The following is a 24,585-nucleotide window of genomic DNA, read 5'->3' on the forward strand; positions in this document are numbered from 1 at the left end:
TGTTATAGGAGAATTCTATTAGATCCAACTGTTCATCCCATGAACCTTGGAAGTCGAGTACGCAACCTCTGAGCATGTCTTCCAACGTTTGTATTGTTCGCTCTGTTTGACCATCAGTGGCAGGGTGAAAAGCCGTACTCAATTTGAGTTGAGTGCCCATTGCCGCTTGTAACGCTCCCCAAAGATGTGATAGAAATCGTGAGTCTCTATCTGAAACGATATCTCGCGCCACCCCGTGGTGCTTAACCACATGCTTCACATAGGCTCTTGCCAATTTCTCCATTGACCATGTTTTGTTCATCGGAATAAATCTTGCGGTCTTGGTTAGTCGATCGACAACGACCCAGACTTGATCGTTTCCCGCCTTGGTTCTAGGCAAACCTCCCACGAAATCCATAGAGATTGAGTCCCATTTCCACTGCGGAATCTCTAACGGTTGTAATAATCCCTTGGGTTTACTTCTTTCTGCCTTGACCCTTTGACAGTTCAAACATCTCGCCACAAATTCAGCTACATCATTTTTCATGCCCGACCACCAAAAGTTTTGTTTCAAGTCCTTATACAATTTATCCCCACCAGGATGAACTGAATAAGGCGTGTAGTGGCCTTCTTTCATTATTTGCTCCATTATCTTCTTACACCCTTTTGGTACTACCCATCTACCTTGAAATCTTACACTCCCATCCGGGTGTAATTCAAATGGCCCATACTTTCCATCGATCATCTTCTCCTTGATGTTCTCCACCCAACTATCCTCTTCTTGTGCTCGCTTGATTTCCTCAAATAGGGTTGGAGTAGCCGACATGTAATATAATTTCTTCTCTTGTTCCTCTTGATCACTCATTCTCACCTCCAGATTGAGTCCTTGAAACTCCTTACATAGCTGCTCGGGTAATATCCAAAGAGCATGGTTCGTTTTTCGGCTCAAGGCATCAGCCACTTTATTTGCCTTGCCCTCGTGATACTGAATTTCCAAGTCATAGTCTTTGATCAATTCCAACCATCTCCTTTGTCTTAAATTGAGATCCCTCTGAGTAAAGATGTACTTTAAACTCTTGTGATCTGTATAAACCTTGCATGAAATTCCATAGAGATAGTGTCGCCAAATCTTGAGAGCGAATACCACTGCTGCCAGTTCCAAGTCGTGCGTCGGGTAGTTAGCTTCATGAGTTTTCAATTGTCGAGAAGCATATGCTATTACCCTTCCATTTTGCATGAGGACACACCCTAGTCCTTTGTGAGACGCGTCGGTGTACAACTCATAACCTTCTGTTCCGACAGGTAGAGTTAACACCGGAGCGGTGGTTAACCTCTTCTTGAGCTCTTGGAATGCCTGTTCGCATTCTTCACTCCAACTATACTTGGTTGTCTTTTTGAGTAAATTCGTCAGTGGTCTTGCTACCTTTGAGAAGTCTTGAACAAATCTCCGATAGTAACCCGCCAAACCTAAGAAACTGCGGATCTCTGTAACTGACTTGGGCGCCTCCCATTCGATTACCGCTTGTATCTTGGTTGGATCCACCCTTATTCCTTCCTCGGTGATAACGTGGCCGAGGAATGCGACTTCTCTTTTCCAAAATTCGCACTTTGAAAGTTTTGCGAAAAGTTTCTTTTCCCTCAGTGTCTGTAACACTGTTCTGAGGTGTTCCTCGTGTTCCTCCGTGGTCTTAGAGTAGACTAAGATATCATCTATGAAAGCGACGACGAATTTATCCAAGTACGGAAGGAAGATTCGGTTCATCAAGTCCATAAAAGTTCCTGGGGCGTTAGTCACTCCGAATGGCATGACTGTGAACTCGTAGTGTCCGTATCTCGTTTGAAACGCCGTTTTAGGTACATCTTCTTTCGCTACCCGCACCTGGTGATACCCTGACCCTAGGTTAATCTTTGAGAACACACCTGCTCCTTTCAACTGATCAAATAGATCATCGATCCTGGGCAACGGGTATTTGTTCTTTACTGTGACTCGGTTGAGTTCCCTGTAGTCAATGCACAGTCTAAGGCTCCCATCTTTCTTCTTCACGAATAACACTGGCGCGCCCCAAGGTGATACGCTTGGTCTAATAAATCCCTTCTCCAGCAACTCTTCCAATTGTGCCTTTAATTCCTCCATCTCTTTGGGTGCCATGCGATAAGGCGCCTTTGAGATAGGTGAGGTTCCTGGTATAAGATCGATGGTGAATTCCACTTCCCTTTCTGGTGGCATCTTAGTGAGATCGTCGGGGAATACGTCGGGAAATTCGCGCACTATTGGAATTCGATCCATCTCGAGTTCCTCTACTTCGGCGTCTTGCACCAAGCAAAGATATGCTTCGCACCCCTGGCGAACGCACTTCTTTAACTTTTGCATCGTCAACAACCGTGGCTCGGGTTGCTTGTCAACTCCTCGGTAGGATATCCTTCTTCCCTTCGGTCCTTGCAGTACAACTTTTCGCTCATTACACACGATTTGAGCTTTGTACTTATCCAGCCAATCCATTCCGAGTACGACATCGATACCTTCGAGTTCGAAACGAATGAGACTTCCAGGACAGTTAAATCCCGCTATTTCTATTGCAACGTCGTCGTAACCATCCTTACAGGATACTACTACTCCTGAAGCCGTTGCGACGTTGAGATCTAACTTAGCCGTAGGTCTTAACTTTAGTTTATCAGCGAATGCAGAGGATATAAATGAATTGGTAGCCCCAGTATCAAATAGGACTAATCCAAGTACTGAGTTTATGGGGAATGTACCAGTTACGGCGTCGCTAGCCTGAGCCTGAGTGCTATTGACGACGTAAATCCTGCCTTGGTTTTCTCCACTGCTTTCTCCTATCACTTGTTTTCCCTTGTGGTTGGAACCGGGCGTGGCGTTCGCCGGATTCCCAGATTGGAAGTTAGTTCTCTGACCTCCGGCTCCTGCGGGGTTCCAGCCGTTATTCCCATTGAATCTCCGTCCCTGATTCTCATTCTGCAGGGGCTTTTGGGGACTGCCTTCCTGATTTCGGCACTGAGCAGCCTTGTGCCCAAAAATACCACACCGGTAACATTTAATCTTCATCCCCTGACAGTTTTCGCCGGGGTGGTCCCTTCCACATCTCGGGCAAGCAAAACGTTTCCCCTTATTGAATCCTCCTCTTCCTTGCACCGTGTTAAAGCCGCCTTGATTGACTTTCTTGTTTCCCGCCGGAAACTTCCGAGAATTGTCGTCAGCCTTTCTCTTATTCCGGCCATAGGCTTCCTGCTGGTCCAGGTAAACCTGATAATGATCCGACGCTCTGTCATATGCCTCTTTTAAAGTAGAGCACATAAAAGGCGCGATCATCCCCCTTATACTCCAGTCCAATCCCCGAACAAATCTCCTCGCTTTACTCGCCTCATCCGGCACGATTTCTTGGGCAAACCGCATCAGCTCAACGTACTGGTCGTAGTATTCCTGAATGGTTGTTCCTTTCTGTTTCAGTCGTAGGAATTCCTCACACTTGATTCCCTTGATGCGCTCAGTGTAGAACTGCTCCCTCAACTCCACCTTGAATTCCTCCCAACCGAAGGCTGGGTCTTGCAGGAGAGTCGGTCCGACCGTCGCCCACCAATTGTCTGCAGCCTTTGTCAGGTAATACACTGCCGAGGATACTCGCTGGTTCGCAGGGCAATTCACTGCGTTGAGTAATTTATCGAAGGTTCGGATCCACTCTTCCAGAATCACCGGTTCCTTTTCGCCTGCGTAGTACGGTGGTTGTCGGCTAGCTATCGCTTTGGCATAATCCACTCTCAGTTGCCCCTGATTTTGGTTTTGAGTTTGCTGGGCTAGCATCAACTCAGCCATTCTCTCCATGGCTTGGACCATTCGATCTATCGCAGAGAGGTTATTCTCGCTCTCCGCAGGTGCATTCCGGCTCGGTGGCATCTTTGCTGAACGATGATCCTAAGTTAGTATTCAAGGTATAAGAGTCCTCTCGGAATTAGCTAGTTAAGCAGTTAATATAGTACCTACTCAAGTCCTATACAGTTCTTCCTAATATTCGTTTTTACCACACCCTCTAAGCGAGGGTCTCGACAAAGCGTACTAATAATCAGTGCGCTACGCTAGCATGTTTACTCACAACAGCTTAAGTAAATGTATGCAAGAAAACACAGATAGCGATCATATTATTTTACGATCAGAATCGTAAGATTCCGCGAGGTAAGAAGCGAAATGCCCCCTTCTTATGCCACCCGGCCTCCGTTCCAGCTCTGCTCTGAACTTGTACTCGCCGAATCGTAACAATGATTTAGATTGGTCTTAACAAACCTAAGCTGACTTGACACTTGGTTAACTCGAACTAGAGCTGACTCGATCAAAACGTTTGACTTAGAATTTTGACTCGAAACCGGCTCTGATACCAACTTGTAACACCCCGACTCGGCTATACCGTACAACCGGAGTAGTTACCGCCACACCTAGGCTAAACCCGACCTTATTCAGATAGGATTTATTCTAGATGCACAGGCTAACAAACTAAAAACAAGGATCGTGTTTCTTGGCGTCAAAATTCAAGGTAATCATTAGAATGAAACTGCGTCATATATCATCGAAAAGAACGTAGCTAACAAGCTACCAAAAACAAGGAGGGTTTAACAATAATACAACCCATCAAGAGAGTTTGATAAGACCTGGCTAGACAACCATCAGAGTTAGCAAAAGATACATTTACACAAAACACTACTGAACTCCCCCTACTCTAGACTCTACCTAGTCTAGTGAGTGGTACACCGGGCCCGTATAGGTGCCCCAAACCACGTGCCAATCATCCTCAAACCACATAATATGGTCTAGAAACCGACAAGTACTCATATACATCATCCATTCGTCATGGTAATTCGGGGGACTCGGATCCCATGGGTACGGATAATGAACCACGAACTCTAGAGGATGACTATTAGGAACGATCTCTATGGGATAGAAACCGTGACTGGCCTGTAGGGCATCGAAGGGACAAAGAGGCTCGACGGGAGCAGGGGTCTACACAGGTACCTCTGGCGAGTCTGGAGCAGGAGTGGGGTCTGGAGTACAGATCAGCGCCGGCGGGTTAGGTGCATAGCCAGGGGCATAGGGATCTCCATCTACTAAGTACTGTGCATAATCATCATAATCATATATAGGGAACTCGAACTCAGACGGATTTGAGTCCGGAGGGCTGCGAGAACCTGTACTAGATTGCATCTGATAAAGGACACAATGAAGTGTAGTTAGCGCGACGGCTAAGTAAGGAAATCCATTGTCACTCGAAAGTAAACAAAGGTTTCGAAAACAGCAACAATAATAAGTAAAGTAAGATAAACGTTACCCAACAGTCGCAGTCTACTTGCAATCACTCTAACAGCAAGCAATTCCACATTATATAAGTAATTTCGGCACATAACATAGCCATTAATTCACACGTGAGAAACACAACACCCACACTACTGTTCGAGACACCCGACAGTTAGTTCTCACAACTTCACTCAACGAATAGACTTCGCTCTGCAGTATGAATCAATCATACAAAATCTCACACATCACTCAGCGAATAGACTTCGCTCTGCAGTATGAATCAATCATACAAAATCTCACACATCACTCAGCGAATAGACTTCGCTCTGCAGTATGAATTAATCATACAAAATCTCACACATCACTCAGCGAATAGACGTCAGCGAATAGACTTCGCTCTGCAGTATGAATCAATCATACAAAACCTCACATGTTCACTCAGCGAATAGACTTCGCTCTGCAGTATGGATTAATCGTACAGACCCCTCACCATTTCACTCAGCGAAGAAACTTCGCTCTGCAGTACCGATTAATCATACAGACTCCCTCACATTCATTATTATTACACGACTCCGTAACCATTATACTTCCTCAAGTATATTTCCCCAAACACACACCTTGGTTAGTGTTAGTTCTATCACAGAAATTCAAGTACAGGAGTCACAATAATTTCAAAACATAATTATTTTCCACGTTAATATAATGCACAAAAATAATATTTGTCAAAATTGTTTCTAACCATCCTTTTTCAGAAAATTTCAGCTTGGCGCAGTCCGAAAGATTGAGTCGGTAAAAATAGTTCCCAAACTCTTTTTCACTTGAAATTTTTATGGTAGAACCCCAACTTATAGTACTTGATGTCCATAAAAAGTTTTGGTCATTTTGATCCGCGAATAAACACAGAAAATTCCCTTTTTGCCCTTGGCAGTGTGCTGTTTTTCTCTCTGGACCAGTTTTAGAAAAATATGCGAAAACCATACTTATACTACTCCGATCATTATGAAATTTTATATGCAGGTTCTACACTTATAGATCTACATGTCAAAAAACAAATGGGATCAAAATACCTTACCGATTTTTCCCAATAAATCACGGAAGTTACTGCCAGAGACTATCCTTATTTCTTTTCACTATTTTCACAAGTATAAGCATTTATGGACTTCATACAACATATACATGCATAAAAATAGCTATGAACATGCGTAACAAATTTACCAAAAATCAAAGTAAAGATTTTTGAGACAACTTTTAGATCTATAACATAGCACATAATTTTCATGTAAAAATTCCTAATCATGTAATTTACTAGCATTTGTCTACCTTCAAGTGATTGAGCCAACTTAAGGGATTCCTTACCTTTGTAGAAACCTTTAAACCGTACTTAGTTGATGGTGCCTTCCTTGGGTTCCTTCACCAAAGATCCTAGTAAAACACCATAATATAATGTTTCCATAAATCTTAAGTTCAAGCTTAAGTCTTAGAAGGGATTGATCCGAACAAAACCGAAGTTCTTACCTAGAGTTGAGCTCTTGGAATTGAAGAAATGCCTAAGGTGTTCTTGGATCACAATGGAAGACTAAGCTAAAATAATTCTCTTCTTCTTCCCCTAAGTGTGTCTCACGAAAATGAGAGAGAGAGAGATGATCATGTGATCTTGTGTGATATTGTTCTTGAAGATCAAGTAACAAGTGCAACTAGGCCATACCTTCATTAATGCTTCATTAATTGCTCAATCCAAGCTTAGATTTACTTGCCACATGTCAACACCCCATGGAGTCCTTACAAGATCTCAAATCTAATTGGCCAGTTTACGCTTAAATCAGATGAATGTTCGGAGGATTATAACTTAATTCGGGAAAATTCTAATACCAAAATTATCCTAAAAATATTCCCGTCGTAACTCACCAATTTTGGGAATTTTCCGGTATTCCGCTAAATTTAGGTACAGAGTCCGTAATAATTTATCCCTTACAGTCCATTTAAAAATTCCCCTTGAACTAACTAGAATTTCAGGCTTAATCGTATGATACTTAATAATCCCAATTCTAGGAAAATTCGAATTGAATCTACATCCTTAAAAATGTTACGGTTCGTGACCGGTACGTAGTTCGCAGCTTATCGATAATTAATCTTATATTTAAAAAAAAAATTCTTTCGAACACCGAGAAGCCTTCTCTTAAATGTCATAGTTTAAAAAAAAGATTTTATATCAATATTCTCGAACCTTAACTTTGTCGGAAAAACCGAGGGTTTACAGTTTTTACCTTGGAGAGAAGTTTTGCTCGTGGAAGGGAAGGAAATGAAGAATGGGGGGTTTTTAAACTTATTTCCGCGAAATTCCCGCGAATCTGCTGGTGCGCGTCCACGCCGCATCCACGCGTGGATGGGGGCGTGGACGGGTACTGGTTTAGGGCCACGCGTGGAGCCGGCGTGGATGGTTACTGGTTTCTGTCCACGCGTGAGGATGGCGTGGACATGCCCAATACGTCCCACTTTGGTTATTTTTGCCTCCTTTGCTAGTGTTGATGATTTGTCGGTGATTTGTGGTCAAAATATGCCCTCCGGATGCGTAACCTACGTTAATAGTTCACACGGGGCTATACGAAGAATAGAGTTATTTAATAATCAAAAGAAAAGAAGATGATAGCAATAATGGAAGTTCTAAAATTAAAAGATAACGTTGGGATTGCCTCCTAAGTGCACTACGTTTAACGTCTTTGGCAGGACGCGGTGTGCGTTATCCCTCGAAGCACACCGACTTTAGGACCTTTCCAAGCGTCCCATGAACTTTAGCTCTAAGGAACGTCCGCAGATTCAAAGCTTCCTTAAATTCATAAACGAGGAAAGGAATGGTAGTTAATGTAAAGCGGTAAACGCCGTCAATGCAATTTCTTTCAAATTTTTCGAAGATAGTATGCATTTTCCTTCCCTCTTCTATTCCTAGTCCTCCCCTAAATGTTTCCTTATCAAAAGTAAACATTTGAACAATTGTAAAGTCACATGCCTCATCTTCTCCACCCGAAACATTCAAATTTTCCCAAGACAAGTGTCTAGAGAGTTAAACTCCTTTGTAAGCACAACACTTTTCTCTTCAATTTCAAAAATTTCCTCATCCTTTCCATCAACATATTCAATTTCCTCAAATCTATTATCACAAGAGTAAAATGATTCATTATCCTCCTCACTCATCCCCTTTTCACCCCAACAATCAATAGAATCATTTCCCAAGAAGGAGTCTTTCTCAAAAATATTGCAAGTAGAGTCTACAAAAATATTAGCATTATGATTTCCCAATTCTATATCGCAAAAAAGGTTAAGAATTATACCTTGTTTCGGCTCATCATCTTCCCATATGATCTTAGTGTTGTCGTCATCCTCACTCTCAGTTTCATTCTCCATTTGGTTATTCAACTCAGGAGTTGAAATCTCTTCAAGCACCAGAGTCTCACTTCCCATGTCTCTTTCTTCTACACTCACTTCCTTCAAATCTTTTCTTTCTTTACGTCCCAAAATTTCCTCGGTTTCTATTCTAGGGATCGGGAAGTCATCCTTGGTGGTGTAATCGTGATAGGGTGAAATTCTACGCATGAACTCCTTCGTCATAGCTAGCATTTTTGTTTCAATTTCGTCCAAAGGAAGTCCTTCCTCCCGGAGAGTAGAAAGATGGTTTTTCATTTCGCTTTTTAACTTGACCCGTAGCTTGGTCGTATTCTCCTTAGTCACTTGTATGAACGTTTCTACTTTTTCTTTGAGAACTTTGATATCATCATTGTTCGGCAGAATTTTAGCATAAGGGGATCTTATGTAGGGATAACTATGGTTGGGGTATGGGGTACGAAGTGGTGTTTCTTGAAAATGAATAGCACGATGTTCTTGATGCATTGGGGTGGGTAACAAATGTTCGGATGAGAATTAGGGTAGAATTGTGGCTCACTAATATACTTTGGTTGAGATTCATTATAGGGTAGAGGATCATTTTTAAGGGGTTTGACAGTTCGTGTTGGTAACTCACATTTCGGATCAATCTCCCTCATCACACGGTACAATTAGTTGTTGATATTTTCGGCTATAGAACTTAATGATTCCTCTTCTTCATGCACATAAGAAATGGTGTTTGGCAGAGGGTTATAGATAGGATAAAGATTTGAGTATGGAGATGTAGGTGGGGTATAATGATAAGATGGTGGATAGAAATAAGGGTAAGGATGATGATATAAGTAATGTTCAAAAGTTTGGGGGGTATATTTCGAATATGTTGTCCTTCATGGTATGGGTAACCATGGGAATTCATGTAAGCACTCATTAGTAAGCTCCTTAGATGGTTTTCCATACAAATTTCCTGCACAAAGCTTAACCAACAACAAGTCCTTGCAACTAGGAATAGTCGCACGTGAGCACAAGATATGCAAGATAAATAAAATCATGTTCTCAATCAATTAACCAAAAATAAGAAAATAAAACAAGCAAAAATAAAAAATTCAAGAACTCTTGACAAACAACTTCCTAAATGTCAATACAATTCAAAACCGTTTGCCCTCCCCGGCAACGGCGCCAATTTGGTGTGGGTTGTATTTTGTGGTGAGGTGTAATGAATGTGGTAAAACGGAGAAAAGAGAATTCCTGAGTGTCGTGTTCTCAAGGAAGGTAAATTGGAGTTGAATAACGTGTTGGCATTTGGGAAGTTAAGAGGCAAGAGTTACATGAATGGCCGAGAACGAAAAGGTCATAGAACAAAGGGCACTAGGACTAAATAAGGTAAACTATGAGAGAGAAACGAGGATTGGGGACACTTGACTAGCACATGTGGTCGATACTACTAACGGGTTTGTAAACAACGTGATTCGGACTCGACCAGGGAGTTCATGGCACATCACCGAGTGGCGTCGCACTCGGACTCCCACATCCTTAGTCGGTTGGGGCATTTCATCGAACACCTTGTCTACCACTCCTCTCGGGCCTCATCCTTCCGGATAGAGGGCGGAGATGTGGATGAGTTAGACTCGTGAGAGGCTGCTATCGCGCACACACTCACTTTCACAGGGTTTGCTACCTAATGTGGCCACGCTTAGGCACAAAGCATAACAAACATCAACCACACAAGTATTTGAATCCAAGTTCATCAAGCTCACAATTTTTAGGAAATATCTCAACAAATCAACCACACATCTAGCTCGGTGCCACCAATCCCCTAATCTAACCTAAGCTAACATCATTCAAAGCAAAAGAAATAAACAAGAAAAAACAATGCAAGACAAAAAGGAAATTAACTAAAACAAGAGTAGAGAAAAGTTACCACATGGATCTAAGATATCCTATTACATCTTCACTCTCATTCATCTAGCTAAATCTACCATGGAAGAACCAATCTAAGCTAAGGAAATGTGGGATTTCCCCCAAAGGGGAGAAAGCAAATGAAATCAGATCTGGAAAATTGGTTCTTCTCCTCAAAAATTCACGGGAAGGGTTTAAATAGCCAACTCAAAGTCAATCCCCAAATTGCCCTTAATGGCCCGAAATGCACGGGATGGAGGCTTGGATGCATACTTGAATCGATCCATGCTACCTCCACGCGTGGTGTAAGCATGGTCTGATCCTGCCCGATTGCTTCTTCGTTTGTTGCTTCTTTTCGACCTCGGATCCTGTTCTGTCTTGCGGAAATGACTTCGAAACATGCTATAATATGGAGTTTGCAAATTTGATCACATTAGAGTCTTTTACGCATGAAGTGATTACAAAAGGGCGATAAAACTACGCAATAATGTCCTCTAACCAACCCTAATCTCGACTATTCTTGACGCTTATCAAAGGTCTAAGAACAAAACTCATATACCTACCTCAAGCTGGAAGACGCATACCCACCTCAAGCTGGAAGACATATCCCCACCTCAGGGTGGAAGACATATACCCACGTAGAAGACATTCCCATTAGCCAGTATGGAAGAAACACATACCCACCTCAGGCTGGAAGGCACATACCCACCTCAGGCTGGAAGACATATCCCCACTTTCAAGGTGGAAGACATTCTCATTAGCCAGTATGGGAGAAACATATACCCACCTCAGGCTGGAAGATTCATATTCACACCGGTGACATAAGAGAGCCCACTCGGAGCGTAGTGGTTGGCTTAAGTCACCCCTCACAACGAGGCACTCCTCGTAACGAGGCCAGCTGACAAGGCTTTTCAAGTCTTTTCGTATCTTATGTATATTCTTGATTCTTGATGTTTATATAATCTTTAGATATTGTTCTATGTGCATGTATACTTATTGTTGTATTTGTATGAAATTAGTGTCTATCATTTAGGAGCTATCACGTGCTAGGAATGTTCAACTAAATTAGGACGAAATTGTTATATTTGTTCATCATCCTCTTTTATTATTGTTGTCGTATTTGTATGAAAATTGTTGTATTTGCATAATGTTATGTGGTCAGTCGGAGGAAAAATCTTATTTGTAGGTCAACTCTACAGAAGATGATCACCAGAAGATGACTAAGTATACTTTCTGGAGACTTCGTAACCACGAAATCTAAAGAAAGTGGGGGACTGGATGATGGATAATATGCAAGGCCTGGGCCACATGGGTATTTGAAGGCTGACCCAATTAAAGAGGATTAAACAACATCACTTAGCATACTTTCTAGAGACTTCGTAACCACGAAATTTAAAGAAAGTGGGGGACTGGATGATGGATAATATATCAGGTTTGGGCCACATGGGTATTTGCAGGCTGACCCAGTTAAAGAGGATTAAACAACATCAATTAGCATACTTTCCAGAGACTTCGAGTCCACGAAATCTCAAAAAAGTGGGGAACTAGATGATGGATAATACACTAGGCCGGGCCACATAGACCGGCCAACAAGAATAACTGGATCAAGAAGGCCCAAGAAAGAGACCGAACGTAGAGCTATCAAAGAGTTCGTTAAGGATTGGACTTAATATTTGTAATATTAGCAAGATTAGGGCTTATTTGTTACAATGTAACAAGGACTCCCAATATGAGGCGGTCCAAGATTCTTATTCCTTGTAGGGCTCTAGGCCCAAAATATGTATAAATAGACCCTTCATCTTTGAAAATGGGGATGCAATTTTGAGCAATACAATACCTATATTCACTCCATATATTTTTTTTATATTCTCGTTATTCTAACAGGTAGTGTTGACCTGCCTTTGACTATCCAAAAGTCATAAAACCAACATATATATATATATATATTCTATCTCATACCTAATATATATTTTTATATTTACAGTATATATAACCCCAAGTATATATAATTACCACACTCTAACCCTCCACCTCCAAATCACATTCTAAATTATGATTCAACTATAAACATTGCTGCTAATCCTGCTGTAAGTATTCTTATTGTTTAATTTTTTTTATTAATTGTTCTTACTGTCATAATATTTAATGAAATAGAGCAACTTAATTATGTGAGTTGATTGTTTATTATTTATGATATTATATAGGATAACAAATAATAATACAATTGAATTTCTTTCTAATCAAGTTAACAAGCATGTTGAAGTCGTGACTTGTTTTATTTTATTTTATTTTATATTTTAATGCTATTATGTTTGCATTGTGGTGATATATTTATGTAATTATGTATTAAGTATATTTCTTAAATTATCTAGATATACTTATTAAAGTTTTCAAAATGTCTTAACATGTAGGCTTTAAATAGGCTCAAAGTAAGACTTAATTACTTTGAAGCCTTTTTAATGGTCTAAATATTAAACATGGTTTTAAAAAGGCTTCAGGCCAGATCAGGCCAATTGTAGGCTCATGCTTAAGCCTAACAAAAAGCCTATATGCAGGCGTAGGCCCAGACCTAGGCTTTAAATTTTCGTGGTCAACTAACTTAAAATAAGTTAAGAGATTTTTACTTTACTAGCAGTTGCATGGTGCATCGTTTGAATTTATTAAATAATGTATTATTTTAATTATGAAACTAGTAGACATTTTTTTTTTGGAATACGATTAACTCTATTACAATGCAGTATCTATTCAGTATTAACTACTTTCTCAACCTATTGAAGCACAAGATACTGACTCTACTGAGGCTCGAACCCACCACCTCCCATATAAAGGGAAGGGTTTGATGCCACTGGACCACAAGGTCCTTAGCTAGTAGACATTTAATATTGAGAAAATTATAGTTTTACTTATCGAGTGATAAGGTATATGAACATTTTGTCCATAATTAATATGGAGTTACAACCGTACAAACACCCTAATTAGTCAGCAAGGTAGTGTACTTAGTCTTTATTATGACAAATGTCATTATTTTTGGCAAAAAAATCCACAATGTTTTTTGGCATAAGTTGTAAATGAGAGCAGATTAGTAAAATTTTGAATACCATAACCTCATAAGTATTTTTTCAGCTTTTAACACTTTTAATTCTCACATTACGAATACTCTAAACCCAAACAAATTCTCTAAAATTAATTGAATCGTCCACGAAGATACCATAACCTCATAAGTATTTTTTCAGCTTTTAATACTTTTAATTCTCACATTACGAATACTCTAAACCCCAACAAATGCTCTATTTTGTATTTAAATCTGATTGAATCGTCCATGAAGATAATCTCTAATGTGCAATATGAACTTACTAGGTGTTATTTAGGTTTCTGTCCAAGTTTGCATTTTCTATATTAATGCTATTTAAGTTTAATTTAAATCTAAAATAACTTCATTTATTAAAATGAAGACTAAATAGGACACCTTGATGACTAATTAGAGCATCCATAGCAATGCATCTTTGAGAGTTTTTGTCAGAAATAAGAATTCATGGTTAGTTTATAAACTAGTGTGGTGATAATTTTTTCAAATATATTTCTCCTGCAAGAGACAAAGCTTTGTCGGCTCCACAATCTGATAAAGGAGAGCATGAGGTTAGCAAGAGAGAAGTATGTGGTTCACAAAAAGCGCGGATTTCAATTGCTGCCTTTTTGCTTCTTTTTGGTTTTTTTTTTTTCTGATTTATGTGTCAGATTAAATATCTTTTTCCTTTTTTTCTTTTTCTTCATTTTTTGTTTTCCTCCTTCTCTCTCATAATCACACTTACAAAAACTGATAAGGATGCTCTTATGGGTACTATAGCAACTTCATGTTAAGTAGGGACAAAATTGTGCGTCCTATAATTCATGGGGTTGAAATTGTAATTTTCCTTTTTATACATATTTAAGAAAAATATTTATAAATATATTAATAGGGTTAGGTTCAAATGGTAACAATGCGTGTCGTAAAAAATACACAATAATCTCATCCCGCCATATAGGTTAATCAACGAGTGAAAATAAGGAGAAAAATATGAAGATAAGTTCATAAATATTACAAACTTTTGTGATCTAGTGGTACCAAGTTGCTTTCACATATGGTGATATGGGAGGTTACGTTGTGAGTTCGAGCCTTACTAGAGGCGGTATTGACTCGTTTTTATTTTTCTTTATTTTTTTAGTCATTGATCCATCTAAATGAACAGATAAATTTATTTTACATTTTTTCCCGAAACATTATTCTTTTTTTTTTTTTTGAAAACACGTTATCCTTATTTAATTCTATACATGTACATATTTACGCACATTTCTCACACTGCATTTAGAAATATATATATATATATATATATATATATATATATATATTGCTTTCTAAACTTGATATTTCTCCTTTGTTGTCTGTAGTTTTCAATTTTGGTGCTACATAAATAGGGATGACCACAATTCAATTCAAGTCGTCCGATTTGAATCGGACCGTGCATTGTTAGAGCCGGATCGAAACCGAATGACGTTTATGGTTCGTTCCGGTTAAGAACTAAAACCCATAAGGTTCCAGTTTCAAACCGGAAAAAATTTAATTTTTTAATTATTATTTATTATTAAATTAACTATTATTTGATCAAAGTTTAAATTTTAAATAACATTTTAAAGTTTAACTATAACAACTATTCTTTTTTTAAGTTTATCTTTCAAGTTTAAATATTTCATATAACCATTTAAAAAACATTTTAGAATGAAAATTTTCAAAAAAAAAAAAAATCTTTAATTTTTGAATTTGAACAATTTTAAAAATATTAAATAAAATTTAAAAAAAAAAAAAAAAACAAAATGCAGTTCAAACCGAAACCGCCGATTTCAGAACAGGATGTAAAGCCTTTATAGTTTTGGTTCTAAAATTGTGTCTAATTATACTTTAAGTAAAATTTAAGTACCTATTTAACTGTTTTCCTAATAATATGTTTTAAACTTGATATTTTTCCTCTATACTCTTAGTTTTGAATGTCGAAATGAGATCGAACTTGTGACATCTCACTTGAGAGGGCATAGCTATGCCGCGATCACAAAGTTTTATCAAATTTATAATTCCTCTCGTGACACCGAATTTCTTTTTAGGCCTCGAGTCAAACGGGTTTGTACACACACTCTCTCTCTCTCTCTCACAGATAGCATTAAATTTTAAAGCATTTCTTTACCTTCTCCGCTCATTTCGTTCTAAATTATGAAACCCCCGCGTCCATTCCCCTCTCTACTTTTGTGACTTTTTTGGATAGGGATACTCAATCTGTCTCCCAGAGATCAGCATAAATAGCTACACACTCACTCACAGATATATATGCGGAGTAATTTTTACGTGTATATATAGATATAGGAGTGGTGTTTTTCGTGATCTGTGCACAGTGGATGTTCAATTCTTGGAGTGTGTGTTTTGGTCGGTTGGTTCACTGATTGTTGTAGAGAGCTAGACATATTTGGGGTTCTGGGTTAGATCGTACAAGATTGAAAAGTTTTGATCTTTTGCTGGTAGAATTTGGATGAGAAGGTTATCGATTTTTCATTGTCTCAGGCTTTTGGAAAGGAAACATGGATGGTCTCAGCTCCAAAAGTGGCTTTAGTTTTAATTTTGTTCTGAATAAAGACAAAGCTTCATAGTGAAGTGAAGGTGGGTTTTCTTTTTGCTTTTTTTTCATGTGTTTCACTCTTATCCATGCCTGTTTTGTGTATTTTATGTGGCTATGGTTTTGCTTATATTCTATTTCTGGATAAATTGTTATTAGAAGATTAAATTTAAGTTGTTGGATGCTAAGTGTGAACATTACATTGACGCTTGACTCTTTCATTGTTTCGTTGTTTAAAGTGAAAATGATTTTGGAGAATAAAATAGAAAAAGCTTTCCAACAATTAAAGATCCATTTAGTGTTTATGACTTTGTTGTTAAAGGTAAGAGAAATGGTGATTTAAATCAGGATTTCTTACTTTTTTTAAGCTAATGCAATTTGGAATTTATGACTTCTGTTTAGGAAGTTCATAAGCTTCACAAGCATGATGGAACTTATGGTTGTTTCAATTCTTAAAATCATCTTAATTGGGCTAAATATGGATCTTTGGCAAAAGTGTTGTGTAAAGCAGCTTACTTTCAAATAGGTAATTATGTTCACCAAGATGAATACACATGGTGCTGGGATTGGGGTGGCCGAGTTGCCTGCATTTTGAGTAATTTGAACTTTAAAATTACTTAAAATTATTTTGCATTCAGCTTCAAAAGTAATTTTATTTAGCGATTACATTATTTTGGTCATAATATTCTTATGATAAAGGACGCTTAAAGAAAGCTTCTATTTCAGAAAAGAGGTAAATCCAGGTTCAAAGTCTACTTTTGTGCAAATTCATCTAGGCGTTAACTTATATTGTAGTCAGGAAACAGTGTCCTTTGGTTTCTTTACTTATATTTGACATTCTTGTGATGGCTTTGTAATTTTTCATGAGCCTGGCCATGATTTAACATATCTGTTTAAGCAGTTAACTTTTTCACTTTGTTTAAGAACAATTGCATTCTTTAACAGAAAATGTAATGTAAAGTAGTATTCAGGATGAAGACAATTTGATGATTGATGTGGCCTTGTTTTTTAAGTTTTACTGCTAAAACTGCTTAGCCTAATTTTGGTTTTTTTGACTTAGGAGATTATTCTCGTGGTTAACATAAAACTTGCAATTGATGGAGGACTTGTGACCAGAATGGACCCTCAGGCTTTCATTAGGGTATCAGTAGGATCACTGGGTTTAAGAGTTCCTATAAAGCCCTTGAATGATACAAAATCAACAGGGATCCATGCACTCTCTCCCCCTTGTGTGTGTGAGATCCGTCTTCCTGGTTTTCCTGTGCAGACAACATCAGTTCCCTTTGTATCATCTCCTGAAGCTACCCCAGATACTAACAGCATTGCCTCCAGCTTTTATCTCGGGGAGTCTGATGTAAAAGCATTATTGACACCTGGCTGTTTTTATACACCTAATGCTTGTTTGGAGATAGTTGTATTTACAGGGCACAAGGGTACCCATTGTGGTGTTGGTGTTAAGAGGCAGCAAATTGGTACGTTTAAGTTGGTAGTCGGTCCTGAGTGGGGTCATGGAAAGCCAGTTATACTATTTAATGGCTGGATAGGCATTGGCAAGAACAAACAGGAGAATGGAAAACCAGGAGCAGAGCTTCACTTGAGAGTGAAGCTCGACCCTGATCCAAGATATGTCTTCCAGTTTGAGGATAAGACTAAATTAAGTCCCCAAATAGTTCAGCTTCAGGGAAGCATCAAGCAGCCTATCTTCAGTTGCAAGTTTAGTCAAGAACGGTAATGTATAAAATCTTTGTGAAGATTGATTGCTTTTTGATTGAAATTATAGCATTAATTTTGTATGAACGAAAGATAATATTTGATCATTCACCTTCTCTAGCTATTAGTCTTGTTCCTGTGAAGAGCCTTTGCTTTGCTTTGCTTTGCTTTTCTTACTCCTGTTTTTACCATTTTAGAGCTACCTTTCAGTCCTTAAGGATAAAGGTAATCTATCTGTTCCATTGTAAATGTCGCAAATTATTTTGAGATTACAGGATACCTCAAGTAGATCCATTGAAGAGCTTTTGGTCAAGTTCTGTTGGTAGCTCTGACCTAGAAATAGAAAGAAGAGAGAGGAAAGGATGGAAAGTGACGATACATGACCTCTCTGGCTCGGCTGTAGCTGCAGCCTTGATAACTACCCCATTTGTGCCATCGACCGGTTGTGATTGGGTGGCGAGATCCAACCCAGGAACTTGGTTGATTGTACACCCAGACGGTTGCAGGCCCGAGAGCTGGCAGCCATGGGGAAAACTTGAAGCCTGGCGTGAACGAGGCATCAGAGACTCCATTTGCTGTCGCTTCCACGTCCTATGTGATTCTCAGGAGCACAGGGATCTTCTCATGTCTGAGATCCTAATCAGCGCCGAAAGGGGTGGGGAGTTCTACATAGACACCGACAAACAGGCTCGAGCAGCAGCACATCCTCCTCCTCCTCCTCCTCCTCTGCCAAGTCCAAGAAGCAGCGGCGACTACACTGCAGCACTAAATCCTGTTTCTGGTGGATTCGTCATGAGCTGTAGAGTTCAAGGGGAAGGCGGGAGGTGCAGCAAGCCCCCTTTTGTTCAACTCGCCAAGCGTTATGTGACCTGTGTCGAGGATGCTGCCATTTTTATGGCGCTTGCTGCTGCTGTTGATCTCAGTATCGAGGCTTGCAGGCCCTTCCGCAGAAGACTCAGGAGAAGTAGTCGCCGCCATTCCTGGTGATATATTTACATTACATGCTACTATACTATACATCTGATTTGCCTCTATAATGTTCATGAATGGACAAAGAAAAGCAGCAGCAGCAGCTCATATATTCTCCTCATTATTATTATTGTACTCCACAAATAGACATGTTGTATAGAATCTCAACTTATGTTTCATGTTTCTGAAAATAGACTTCCATTTCCATTTTACATGGCAACTGGCAACTAATCAATCTCAGTACTCCAGTTTGGTATTGAAGGAAAGTCATGATGAGGTTAAATCCTATACTATTCATCAGTTTTATATTACACAGGGTCGGTTTTTTTATTTGCTAGGCCCTGTGCTCTGTGCTGGTAAATAAGTGAGGTCCTATCAAAGTATAAATAAAGAGAAAAATGCAAAAAATTTAATTTTGGGCCAATATAATCACAAATACATATACTAACTATTAGATCAGGGCTGGAATAGGAGCCCTCAAAATTTTGGGGCCTTGTGCGGTCGCACACATCCTGCACGCCCTAAAATCCGGCCCTGTTATGTTATTCTCTTCAATCTTATTAAAACCAAGTCCAAAGTAGTTAGAGGTCAATACAGTAACTGTGGTGGTATAAAGAGAAGTTGTAGTTTTAGGATGGAGTAATAAGAAACATTAAGTAGAAGAATCCTAATCAATCAATTTATTAATCTCCTCATTTGCTGGACTTAGGATGTCAGACAATGACATACTTCTTTAAGAAACTATGCAACAGCACTATAGATAGAGTATTAAGTTAAACCTAGAACCGGACAAAATATATATGAATTTAACAATTTCAAAATTTTACTCAAAAGCCCAAGCATTCTCCTTACGAATTGCTTCTTCTTCCTCAGGTGTAAAGTCATTCTGAATGTTGAAAGTTGCGCGGACCTCCTCCGGTGACAGATTCTCGATCATATTTGCAACAGCTTGACAAGTAAGATCAAGCAAGCTCTTAATGTCGAGGAAATTAGCAGCCATGATGAGATCAAACAGTGTTTTCTGGTCAACTTTAACGAAATTAGCGTCGAAGTCCTTGGTCTCCTTGATGGTTGCGGCTTCGGGGCTGATCTCCTCGGTCTCCTTGATGGTTGCGGCTTCGGGGCTGATCTCCTTGCTGGTTGCGGCTTCGGGGCTGGTCTTGGTCTTTACTGCGGGTTCATGGCGTTTGCAATACTCTATAACCATAGCCAAAATCTTGCCAGAAATGTTGGTGATGGGAATAGTAGTTTCGACGCAATCATCATCAATCATGCACTTGATCGTGTGCATTTCAAGTGCGACCTTCTCTTCCACCTCAAACATCTCCCCGTCTGAACTCTTCAACACAATCATCCTTGAAGAAGACATTATCAATTCCTTCTGCCCTGCTAAATGCGAAAGAACGGTTAATACTTAATAGACGCAATAATACAATACTTTTCAAAGACTTGGAACTCTGTTTTATAAGGTTAGAAATAAGAATGGTAACTCATCTACGAATAGGTAACTTCAAACTAGGGACGGAGTTTTCCAATTTCGGTATTCTTAGAATCCTAATACATCTCAGACTTGTATGGAATATTAAAACTCCTATGGAAAAAAAAAAAAAAACGCTTAGTTTTTTTATTCTTTTTTTTTTTAATTTTAACCTTAAAAGATTAGAAAGCTATTGCTTGCAAAAAGAATGATACATGTTTTATCCGTGCAATACACACAAAAATAATATGTTATTATGAATTTAAATGAAAAAAATTAGAAAAAATGAAAAATACAAATTCTAATAGATTTTAGATGAGCAAGTTTAAACTCTAATAGGAGGAATTTCTTTATATGATTGTAAAATACATTGTATATGCATATAATATTTATTAATATGTATTTAAGAAAATTCTATAATATAACTTTCCTAATTATATTGTTAGATTTTTTCTTTTTGAAGTACTACTACCTCCCTATTTAAGCACAAAGAAACAATACTGCGAACCCATGACCTCCCGTATAGGAGAGTTATTTCGTGTCACTAGACCACAAGGTCATTGGCGCAGATGTATCTATTTAAGAAAATTTTTAAATATTTATGAGCATACATATAGTTAATTTTATAATTTATTTTCATTAATTATATTTCATATTTTATTTATTACAATTAAGGAAATTGCATATATAAATTTAAAGAATTTAATTTTTAAATTTCTATAGATTAATGTAGTCCTTAACTATGCAATGTATTTAAGAAGATTTTTAAATATTTATGAATATTTTATTAAGAGTATAAGGTTAAACAAATTTTAAAATAAAATTTTCTTAATGAGTAACCATTATAGTAATTAACGTATCTAGCTAATTATAGCATTAATCATAATTATATAAAAAAAATGTGCATATTTTCATATTTTACAAAATACAATAAATATAGTATGTGTCAACAAAAATAGATAGAAAGATATATTGATAATACTTTTGTTACAAAGATATAGATATAGATAAATATCATATCATTATTTTCTTCCCATTAAAATGTATTCTTATTTTAAATTTTTGCATTGATATCAGAGTTTTATTTTAGAACATACAGTGGTGATATTTTAAACTTTTGTTTGTTATGATAAATATTACATAGATGCTTGGAAAATCATTAGTTTTATTTCTAAATGTTTTCGAACTGTTAAATTTAGCATAATCAAAACAACTATATATCATCATTTAAGTATTCAAAAAATATATATCATCATTTAAATTTTAAATAATAGGTCCTTTCTTATGAACTAATCAGTCCATTTGTATCTTCATTCTTTAGAATATTGTTATTGCCCCTGAAAACAATGATCTTCAAATATTTCATCACTCTTCTGGAGTCTATGTGAGTAAAGAGATTATTGGTTTTGAATTGTACCAAATATGACAGTTTCTGCTAATAGACTTACTACTATTATAATCCGTATCTCATTTCTTACCGGTGTCCATAATTATAAAACAAAAGTATTATAAGTAGAGTGATAACAAGGTAACAAATGGGTGCAACAAATCTGTACAAAATACATGGAACCAACACATTATTCATATGTTGCAAAAGAGTACAAATGTTAGCCTTTTAAGACTCAATCTTCAAGATTGATTCGAGTAAATGTATTCATTGTCTCCCCCTGAAGATAACAATCTTCAAGTTTTGCATGGTTTAAAGTAAAATAGATATATTTCCTCCACATTTGCTTAATTTGCCTTTCGGGTAAAGCACTATATGGTGATTATTTAAGTTTATTACTCTATCTTAAATAATTGTTTCATGATAAGTAAAATACTCAACATACAATGTCGTATGGAGTGAACTTATCAAAAGCATAATTTTCATATATTAATCATGTTCTCTAAAAACAAGCATGAATAGGATGCATGGCATATATTCTCTTAAATAATTGCCATAAAAAAAATATCACATATAAACATGCATACAATGGTCAATATATAGAATATTGTTTTTGAGAAAATCACTCATCTGGTCTCCTCATGATGTCTTTTGACAATTTTATGACCATCTCATGATCGTTTCCGATGTTGGTAATTGCCAATACGCCTCTCACAGGTTTGACAAGGATAATAGTTATTATGATAAACATTGCAATCAAATAAAATGTACCAATTATTAATCTTGGAGTCTCCCAAATAAAAAAAAATGAACATACATGACTCCAATTCCGCAATATAATGTCGAAAAATTATAGAAACCGCGTACAGACATGCTTAATAACAAAACATTATGACTAAATTGCAAGCCATAATAATTTATCTTCCACCGCTATACGAAATAATATATGCTATGATGTCTAGCATATTGTGCATACACATATCAAAATGCGAATAATCTTTATACCAAATTGCGGATAACACAGTAATTACAATCAAAATGGCAATAATCTTTATTGATTTCTAGCCTTTTATTGTATAGCAATTGATTACCAATAATATTTATCAAAATAACATCAGAAGAGGAAAAACCTTAAACGATGCATATCATTTATCCATCTTTCTGGAACTAATAGGTAGCAATATATTAAAGTCCTGTTTGTTAAATAATCAGCATATCAACCAATTTTGACTTATTTGATCACTATTAATTGGTAAATAATAAGCTTTTTGTAATTCCAAAATGCTAAAATTCAAAAGGCTACTCAAAGCAGCCTTTTCAATTAGCTTTTTGAGAAAAGAAATTATACTAAACAGCTATCAGCTAATAGCTAATTTATCAAACAATTTTCTACAATCAACCAATGTTATCAACAAATCATACCTTCTAACCCAAACAACCAACCTAATCAGCTAACAGCCATTTACGAGGGCCTAAAAGGTAATCTATGTAATGAAAATTACCAAGAAGCACATGGCAATATATATTTGGGTTTGATGTAGACTTTTTAATCTCTATGCATATATGATATACACAATCACTATACCATATGCTAATAAAAAATCTACTACACTAATAAGAGCCAAAGAGAGTTAGGCCTAAAATGGGTAGAAAAAATGGCAGTCAAATTATTTAATCAAATGGATGGTTCAGATGAATTATTTAATCAAATAGATGGTTAAGATAATTCAGATTAATATTATTAATAGAGATTACCTAATTTAACATTACTTTTATGATTATCCGTTAAATTTTCCGTTAAATATTATCTTCTCCGTTAATATTCCGTTACCTTTTAACTTACCCATTAATTTCTATAAGAAAGATCTCAGGTTCGAACCTCATCTCAATCAAGTTTGACATAATTAAGTTTCTCACTCTATTTACACTTATTAAATTAAATAAATTAGTAGTTACAACAAAAAATGATATGCATGTATTTCTTTAATTTAGAATTATGTGTCTACAATACCTTTATTTGAAAAAAATTATTCATTATCAAAAAATTAAATTAAATAAGAGAAATAATTTCATTAGTTATATTGTCTTTATTTTCTCTCATGCAAAGATTCTTTACATTCAAATTTATCAATTGATATTTATTACATTGTCCATTATCTTATTTTTACAATATCTTGAAATTAAATATCAAAGTTATAGTACAAAATAATGTTATATATTTATTTACCAAGTATTTTATTAATACTATGCAAAAAATAAAATAAAATAATTTGAAGCTAATTATATTAACTACTTGGGAATTGGTTGACAAAGAGAGTACTCAAATAACCCAACAAATTGAAGCGGAATCACTCTATTTTACTCTTATTGAGTTAAATAAATTAGTAGATACACCAAAAAATGATACATATGTATTTCTTTAATACCATGAAAAAAAAAAAGAATAGTTTGAAACCAATCATATTAACTACTTGAGGGATTTGTTGACAATGAAAGTACTCAAATAACCCATTACCCAGCAAATTGAAGCGAGAAACTTTTAATATATTGCTACCTATTAGTTCCAGAAAGATGGATAAATGATATGCATCGTTTAAGGTTTTTCCTCTTCTGATGTTATTTTGATAAATATTATTGGTAATCAATTGCTATACAATAAAAGGCTAGAAATCAATAAAGATTATTGCCATTTTGATTGTAATTACTGTGTTATCCGCAATTTGGTATAAAGATTATTCGCATTTTGATATGTGTATGCACAATATGCTAGACATCATAGCATATATTATTTCGTATAGCGGTGGAAGATAAATTATTATGGCTTGCAATTTAGTCATAATGTTTTGTTATTAAGCATGTC

At 37.0% G+C, this 24,585-nt stretch overlaps 2 protein-coding genes across 3 annotated transcripts; one reads left to right on the top strand and one right to left on the bottom strand.

Annotated features, from left to right (window-relative positions):
• Positions 1 to 15,704: 15,704 nt before the first annotated feature.
• LOC116030104 lies at positions 15,705 to 19,122 on the top strand. 2 transcript variants are annotated; one of them, XM_031272233.1, is made up of 3 exons: positions 15,705 to 16,226; positions 17,243 to 17,910; positions 18,168 to 19,122. In XM_031272233.1, the coding sequence occupies exons 2-3, from the start codon at positions 17,300 to 17,302 to the stop codon at positions 18,877 to 18,879; spliced, it is 1,323 nt and encodes a 440-aa protein (XP_031128093.1). In that variant the 5' UTR covers positions 15,705 to 16,226; positions 17,243 to 17,299; the 3' UTR covers positions 18,880 to 19,122. The 2 variants fall into 2 exon arrangements, with proteins under 2 accessions (XP_031128093.1, XP_031128092.1); XM_031272232.1 differs by having other exon boundaries at positions 17,246 to 17,910.
• Positions 19,123 to 19,472: 350 nt separating this feature from the next.
• On the bottom strand, positions 19,473 to 20,281 carry LOC116030820 (SKP1-like protein 1A). The gene has a single exon (XM_031273159.1). It carries the CDS (start codon positions 20,228 to 20,230, stop codon positions 19,685 to 19,687), a length of 546 nt encoding a protein of 181 aa, XP_031129019.1. The 5' UTR covers positions 20,231 to 20,281; the 3' UTR covers positions 19,473 to 19,684.
• Between the last annotated feature and the right edge of the window lie 4,304 nt (positions 20,282 to 24,585).

The sequence above is a fragment of the Ipomoea triloba genome, chromosome 9 (assembly GCF_003576645.1).
Source record: "Ipomoea triloba cultivar NCNSP0323 chromosome 9, ASM357664v1".
NCBI classification, from domain to species: Eukaryota; Viridiplantae; Streptophyta; class Magnoliopsida; order Solanales; family Convolvulaceae; genus Ipomoea; species Ipomoea triloba.